At 41.3% G+C, this 8,702-nt stretch overlaps 1 protein-coding gene across 1 annotated transcript; it reads left to right on the forward strand.

Moving 5' to 3' along the window:
• Positions 1-5,617: 5,617 nt before the first annotated feature.
• LOC147450086 (serine/threonine-protein kinase STY13-like) lies at positions 5,618-8,461 on the forward strand. The gene is made up of 2 exons (XM_086519417.1): positions 5,618-6,860; positions 7,809-8,461. Exons 1-2 carry the CDS (start codon positions 6,031-6,033, stop codon positions 8,152-8,154), a joined length of 1,176 nt encoding a protein of 391 aa, XP_086375543.1. The 5' UTR covers positions 5,618-6,030; the 3' UTR covers positions 8,155-8,461.
• Positions 8,462-8,702: the final 241 nt, after the last annotated feature.

Here is an 8,702-nt window from a genome sequence, read left to right on the forward strand (position 1 = left end):
ACTTGTCTTCATTGCCCTGACAGAGACTGAGGAGTGTGTACTTAAAGAACTTCTCAAGGAATTCAGGGATATATTTACTTGGACATATCAAGGTATGAAAGGTGTTCCACCTTCCGTGGTGCAACACACAATCCCCATGAATAGCATGGCTAAACCAGTTCAGCAACGACCCTACCCAATGAATCCTAAATATGCAAAGATTATTCAAGTAGAGATTGAAAAGCTTGTGAAATGTGGATTCATATACCCTATTGAGCACTCAAAGTGGGTGTCTCCAATAGTGATTGTACCAAAAAAGAATGGGAAACTCAAAGTGTGCGTGGATATCAAGAAGGTCAATGCCACCACTAGGAGGGACCATTACCCCTTGCCATATTCAGAACATGTACTTGAAAGAGTTGCAGGAAAGGAAGCTTATAGCTTTTTAGATGGGTACCCTGGATACAATCAAATCACAATTGTGCTAGAAGACCAAGCTCTAAAACATCCTTTATAATCGAATGTGGAGTGTTCGCATTTCATGTTATGGCTTTTGGCTTAACCAATGCCCCTGCTACCTTTCAAAGATTAATAAACACTGCTTTTAGAGAATATTTGAGGGAGTTTTGTGAAGCTTTCTTAGATGAACTTTGTGTTTATTCCTCTTGAGAAGAACATCTATCATGCTTACAAAAAGTGTTTGAGAAGTGCAGATTGTATCGCATTTCCTTAAACCCTTTCAAATGCCAATTTTGGGTTAAACATGGAGTCATTTTAGGACATATAGTGTCCAAAAATGGGATTTCCACAGAAGAAAGAAAAATTAAAGACATTGCTGAATTGCCACCACATACAAACTATAAAGGAGTTCAAAGGTTCATGGGCCATGTTGGTTATTATAGACGGTTTATTTTAAACTTTGCCGAGATAGCTCGTCCTTTGTACAAGCTTCTTATTGACTTCCACTGGACCACAGAGTGTGACCATGCTTATGAGTCATTGAAAAAGACCTTGACAAGTGATCCCATTTTATGAGTGCCCGATTGGAATATAATTTTCCATGTGCATATTGATGCATCAAACTTTGCTATTGGGTGTGTTCTAGCTCAACTAGGAGAACATAAATTGGACTACCCCATTAGCTTTGTGGTGTCAGTTAGAAAAGCCATCTCTATCTGAGAGTATTATCCAAGTCAAGGGTGTCAACAAGAAAAAAACCATAATTTTTGGTATCTGGCACACTTCTGTCAGTTATGACAATGGGGTTGTAGCTCAGACTTTTTGGTCATGCCTGCTGAAACTATGGTGGGCAACATAAACCTTGGACGCACGTGGATGTTGGCAACCAAATGCACTATTGATTGGGGTACTGGTAGTGTCACGACGCGACCACCGACTCTTACCCCTATCCATGAAGCAAAGTCACCTACGTTGCAGACTCTAGAAAAGTTGCAGGATAGCCAAGATTCACAAACCAAAGTGGTTAACTCGTCCTTGTCGGCTGCCCATGAACCTAGCACTTCAACACCTGTAGTTGCAGCAAGCATTAATAGTGCAAGTACTCAACCTGCACGACCTAAGAGTACATATCAATGGGTCCCCAAGGCCTTACTTCTAGATACCTCAACCCTTCCATCCATTTCAAGAAAAACTTCTCATGGAAAACCAAGAGCGCACTCTAGGAGAGTCAAGACCAAATCACAATGGATTCCAAAATGACTATTAGAAGCCCAAGGCTACTATGATGGAAGTGATCAAATTTGGGTACTTAAACGTAAAATGTGTCTTTCCCTATCAACTACAAAACCATGTGAGTCAAACAGTGTAACTCCAAATCCAATGGCAGACCGTGGAAAGAGAAAGATCACAGAATGCTACACACCTATTCCAGAGCTAGTTTGGGTTCCAAGGCAAAACCAAATTATTCCACCTAGCTCAGGAAGGGGGGAGTCCCATGAAGCTTCTATCTCCTCATGTAATGCATCCATAGAGGTAAAAGCTTCTCCACAGCCTCCACCTACAATAGTGGACCTCCATGAAGCTACAAAGGAATCCACACCTCCCAGTGTTCTGATGAACCATTCAAGTTCGATCGTGGGAGAGTACCTTACCACCCTTGCAACTCGATGAGGCACCTAAGGTAATAGAAAACTATTGGCAAAAATCCTCATCTATTACCAGCTGGAATAATTGGTTTCAAAGGGTGACGAGCACATTTCAAACAGTATGACCTACCCAAGGAAGGGGAGAGTCCTCACTCACGTCAATATTTTGGATCCCCATCCTCTTAAATTTTCTTCCCTAACATTTGAACTCTGCAATTGAGGGACTGTATATACAGAGCCTTATACTAGTTCTAGCAAACAAACAAAAAATATAAATAACAAATAGTAAAAGAGCAAGAGCGACTAGCAACGAGAGAGAACTCTATCAAATCCTACACATAAGTTCAAATTCACCATGTCACATCAAGCAGCACACGAAACAACTCTTATGTTTTAAAGACCTAACCAAATCTATCTGTATTCTCAGAGATGGCTAAAATTCTCCTTGATTCTAAAAGGGATGACAGATAGATAGGTTAGGGGTCTGGATTGTGTTTTGAGTTTGTTTTCTAGGAGTTTTAATTTTTTCACACTGACATGTCTCCTAGAGGTATAGTGCCTTGTTGTTTGATATTGTTATGTAGGACTTATATGGATTTCCATGCACATGACTGAGGACGTCTGCTTCGACGAAATGAGCAACTCAATACCTCCAGGTATACTACTTTCCATGATTCATGCTGGTGGATATGTATAATTGCTAATTGTGGTTTTTCATGGTTTGTTTGAGTGCAATAGTTATATTTGTTATCTTTCATTATAGATGTATCAGTTTGCCTTTGCTTAAGTTGATTGAACTAGAGTTTAATCTTATAGATGAGCCTTGAGATTAGGAGACAGTGACTTTAGGTTAACTCATTTACTTGACCACTAGTCCTAGTTGATAAAATTATCTGAGTGTTTGAGACCTTAGGAATGTTTTAGGCATAGAGAAGCTTGATCACTTAAACAACAAAAGACACTAGTGAGAATACCAAGGAAATGAAAGCAAAAAACATAAGTGCCACAAATGAAAAATCTTACGCTGGAAGAGAAATCCTGGCTTGATTTGGTACTTCACTCACATGTACTGTCTATGGTACTAGAGCCCTAGAGGTTCCCAGTGTGGGTGCTTTTCTTTGAGAAGCAAAATGCCCCGGACATCCAAAATAAACACACACATCAAATGATTGTGAATCAAAGTAAAAGAAAAAAGAAAAAAAATGACATTTGAAAGACTTCCATCGAGCTTATAGTTAAAATTTATGCTTTTGTTTGGAGTTGTGAGAGCTAGTTGGCTAATCAAAGCTGAAAAGCACAATAGGGAATCTTGCATTTAGATAATCTTTTTAGCTTAGCTAGTACTAGAGTAGTTGTTTTAACCTTAGTCATCGCTAACTAATTGATAAACTCACCCATAAGTCCAAAACACTTGATTAATTAATTTCATCAAAGTGCAATTTATTTGTCCTCAATGGCAGTCTAGCATTTTATAAATCTTGCATTTACTCATTTTCACATGTACCTTACATTCCTCTCATGATTTATTGCCATATAATTCTGCTTGCGTAAAACAGTGACTTTGCATTGCAGATTCAAATCCAGATGCTCTACAACATGGACAAAACAGGCTTTCTCTCACCAGCTTTCGAGGGCGGAATCTACATCAAGAAGGGGAGTATGTTACTACCAAGCGACCACCTTTTATGTAGCCATGGGCCGGGCTTGTTGGACCCGCTAGTAGTGTATTATGTTATTGGCCGGGCTTGTCGATCAGGTAGGAATGGCTATAAGTGATCGCCAATGAGAGGCGCACTCTAAAACTGGAACCTATAATGTTTGGGTAAGATTGGCTAAGTGTGGGCACCCAAATGTGAATGGACAAGCCCATATAAAAGTCAATCTAAACCTAAAATACCTCATTCTAGTGCTCTCGCTCCATCTCCTTCTCTGTCTCCTTTGTGTACTAGTGTGTGTGTGTGTGTGTGTGTGTGCTTGAGAGAGAGAGAGAGAGAGAGAGAGAGAGAGAGAGAGAGAGTGATGGAGCATTGCAGCGGCACGACGGTGGCGAGGCGGTTGAGCGCAGCGTAGCAACGGTTCCCTCTTCTTTGCGGCGAGGAATCCTCCACGACAGCAAGGAATCCTCCACGACAGCAAGTGTAGAGCGGTGAGTGACACACCATTGTCATCTTTGAGCTTACTAGTTTAGGCTAGTTGCGTGCTTGGACCCATTTGTGGCTCACACACAATGTTAGGCAAGTCCGTTGCTTCGATACGTGCGACAGAAGCCCACATATACTTCAAAAGTTTCATCGATAGAGGTAGATCATAGAGAATCATCAAGAATATGTTGTGGATCAAGTACATACTTCTTGAGTAAGTTGAGGTGAAAAACATCATGTACTTTTATGTGTGGCGGTAACAAGAGTCTATAAGCTTGATCATTAATTCTCTCTGTTATTACAAGAGATCCACAATATCTGGCACTGAACTTCTTACACTTACCCATTGACAAGGAACTACGTTTGGGTTTCACTTTCAAAAATACCAATCGCCCTCCTCAAAAAGTCTGATAAATCGTTTAAGGTCAGTATAACTCTTCTGTTTATCTTGAGCAGTCTTAATATCCTGTCCTATAAGATTGGTTTGTAGTTGCATTTCATTTAACATTTCTTTGGACTCTTGAACCTGTATGAAAGGGTATGTCCATTTGAGTGGAGTAATACACTCTTGTCCATGTAATGTTTGAAAAGGAGACATCCCAATTGAGCGTGGGAATGAAGAATTATACGTAAATTCAACCAAATACAAATATTTAGTCCATTTACCCTACTCATGCATAGTGTTTGCTACAATATATGCCCAATATGGCTATGTCCCACAAGGAAACTATGAACTGTTTTGGTTGGATGCAACACAAGGGCACCTCTTCAACTATTATCACTTTTCTTAGTGTGATAAATCACTCAGGTCAATGAGGACCAGATTTTGATAGCATGATAGAAACATATGGCATTTTAATTAGACAAAGAGCACTACACTTGCATGGTTGACCTTTTTGATTGGGTGAGGCGTTTTGACAATGCTATGAGAGTAATCAAGATAATGCCATTTTTCTCCAATTTTATTGGTTCTTCTATGTGCTTGTCAAAAATGAGAAAAATGTCGAGCTTGGAAGAATGGCCTTCAAGCATGCAAGAGAATGAGGTATGTGTTGATGAGTATTAGTTACACAATTGCTCGCATGTAGGAGGCGGCACAAAAAATTGAATGCACAAGAATTAGGAATGGTGCTTAAACAACGTATCAAGTCAAAACAAGGTAACATACTTTGTGGAAAACAAAGCACAAGAGCTCTCTTTCTCTCTATACACACACACACACACACACACACACACACATATATCTATATATATGTGCAGGCTTTCCTCTTGTAATATTAGAGTCTTGCTGAATGTTTGAATGACAATGTTGTAGTTTGATTTCATTTCGTGTCATTTGGCGACAATTTTACCAAAGCTTTGTACTCGTTCAGTCTTGTTGTCGCTCCGCTTATTCAGGCTTATCAAAGCTGTCGTCCGAGTCATCTCTCTCTCTCTCTCTCTCTCTCTCTCTCTCACGGACACACACACACACACATCTCGCGCGTGGGAGACGATCTACTGCATCTTCATGATCTTCAGCGACCTACGACCCTGGCACGCTGTCTCTTCTCCGACTTTGCTAGTTTGATGAAGTAAATGCTTCTTCTCTGACAACCCACTATCAAATCAATCTTTGCGTGGGGTCGAGAGCTCATCACCTCGCCGTTTTTCTGCCTTCAAGGAGTGCATGGAATGTAAGCCGTTTCCTTTTCTGCAGAAATGTAGTGAAGGTTCCGTGCGCAAAGCATTCCTAGTCTGCTCGGCGAAAGAGAGGGGGGTCTGTTGAGAATCGCGTAATTACGGGTTTGCCTCTGCTCGCTGAAATGCAGCTTGATGGGCATTCTTACCCTATGTTCATGGATGGCGACTATCGCCGCTTGCCCTATTCACACAGTACGCCTATGGACATAGACCCTTCTGCCTATGGTGGCTCTGTGTATAGTAGTGAGGGCTCCAACCATCTTACGGCGGCCTCAACTGACATGCTCATACCTGACCACATTAAAGGTACCACAGCAGAAAGAAGCGTTGTTCAAAACAGTTCACCTTCAATTTCCACTGGTGACGATGCTCTTTCAAATGCCCTTATGGATGCTAGATACCCTACTGCTGGCCTCCAGGGATACGAGGAATGGACCCTTGATCTACGTCGTCTCCACATGGGCCCTGCCTTTGCGCAAGGTGCTTTTGGCCGCCTCTACAGAGGTACCTACAATGGTGAGGAAGTTGCTATTAAGCTCCTTGATAAGCCAGAGAATAACCTTGAGCGGGCACAGTTCTTAGAAAACCAGTTTGCTAAGGAAGTTTTGATGCTTGCTTCTCTTCGACATGAGAATGTCGTGCGCTTCATTGGTGCATGTTGGAAACCTCTGGTGTGGTGCATTGCCACAGAGTATGCGAAAGGGGGCTCTTTGAGGATGTTTCTTGTCCGGAGACGTGTCATACCATTGCGCCTTGCAGTTAAATACGCTCTTGACGTTGCTCGAGGGATGGAGTACCTTCATAGCTTTGGGGTTATTCACAGGGACTTGAAGTCAGACAACCTTTTGATTGCTGACAAGTCGATCAAGATAGCAGATTTTGGAGTTGCAAGAATTGAGGTGCAAACCGAAGGAATGACCCCAGAGACGGGAACGTACCGCTGGATGGCACCGTAAGAGTCTTCTCGCTTTGATTTGCTAGTGTTCATTTTAATGGCATAGCCGCTATTCTTAAGAGATTGCGTGGTTTTTTGCTTCACCAGATATTTGAAGGTAAACGCAGGTGTTAGGATTTTCATGTTAAAATTGGTTACTCTGCCCTTAAATTTAGGGCCTGCCTATTGGCTAACATGGATCGTTTACTACATTTTGTTGTGGTGTTGTGTGCTTGCTCATTATGAGACTGAAATTACTTATGAAGTAAACTTTCAGTGTATTTTCATTTTAGTGCAACTCACCATTAATGGAGATGTATATACCAGCAAGCTGCCAGCCTTAAGCCAGGCATCTTCGCTAATGCATCATCCCAAAATTTACTTCTCAAGCGTACTTCAAGAGGGATGTTGTTTTTTCGACCAAGAGTTTGTGCTCTTCAAATGTTGATGGAACTTGGATGAAGAGTCTTATCAAGGCCTAAAAACAAAGCAATTGAACACAACAAATTTGGTAATAGCTTTTATAAACTAGCATCTGTTAGAGAGCTTTACATTCACCTTCTAGATGTATTCACTTCTGCTTACGGCTTTCCTCACGTGCACTCATGTCCTTGGTTGTGGGTTGGCTACCCTTTCGCCCTCAAGGTAGGGATTCTAGGCACATCGAGGGGCTGCAGCAGGCATGTTGCTCATTTGATATTTTTTCCTCAGTTTTGTGGATTTTCTGTGTTGGGTATTTTTAGAGGTTTTGCCCAACCCAAAGTTGGCTCACTATATCAGTGCAGCCCTTGTCCACACTTGGGTCATCTTGTATCATTCTGCCTATGGAGTTATTGAGCTACTGGCTTGACACCTCTCTCTTCTCCTTCTCGCTTCTGAACATTATCTTGTATACATTTGAAAGTTTGAATATATTAATGTATGTATTGAACTCAAACATCTCTTTTACTTGTCTGGTATGTGCAGGGAAATGATACAACGCCGTTCTTACAATAACAAGGTGGATGTGTACAGTTTTGGTATTGTCCTGTGGGAGTTGATAACAGGAAATCTTCCATTTCAAGATATGACAGCAGTCCAAGCAGCATTTGCAGTTGTTAATAAAGGTAAAAGGCCAGAGATACCAACTGATTGTTCTCCTGCACTTGCACAAATTATGACTCGGTGTTGGGATGCAAATCCTGAATTAAGGCCCCCCTTTTCTGAGGTTGTGCAATTGCTGGAGGAGGCCCAACAACTCATTATGAGAACAGTTGGGACTGCCGTGTTTCGAAGATGCGGCTGTTTGGCTACCCCACTTACTTTGGAGTAGTATGCTGCTCCTGATAAAGCGATTCTCCCACGGGCACTTGATGCATATGCGCGGCCATAACTTTTTCTTGAAAGAGGGATGCGTAGAGAGTGGTTGAGATGCAAAAATTGTACATGATATACTTATACGCATGTATGTCTATACTTTTGTGACACTATACAGAACAACTGCGTCATTACTGATGCAAATAGTTTAAAAGGAGCTAATTGATTCCTGTTTTGCAGTTAAGCTATCGGTATGTGTAAGTGGCAACATACACCAAGAATAGTGTTGATACATTTTGGCAAGGCAATTTGCGGTTATCATATATTTCTGTCTTTTGGATGGCTGGTTTTAGATGGTTGTTTCTTTTGAAAGCTGGTTTGTGGATTCCTTTGGCTCATTCGCATATTAGTTGAGAAAGCTTGGGAATCCACAGATGAAGGAAAGAATTAGTTGAGAGATGCCCTGCTTGCATCACAATGTTGAATCTTGTGAAGTTTGCTCTTGTCGGTGTTTACACCAACGTGCCTTCCTCTGTTTCATTTACTAAATCATGTGTTGCAATT

Source organism: Adiantum capillus-veneris, chromosome 9 (assembly GCF_014529385.1).
Source record: "Adiantum capillus-veneris isolate H3 chromosome 9, ASM1452938v2, whole genome shotgun sequence".
NCBI lineage: Eukaryota > Viridiplantae > Streptophyta > Polypodiopsida > Polypodiales > Pteridaceae > Adiantum > Adiantum capillus-veneris.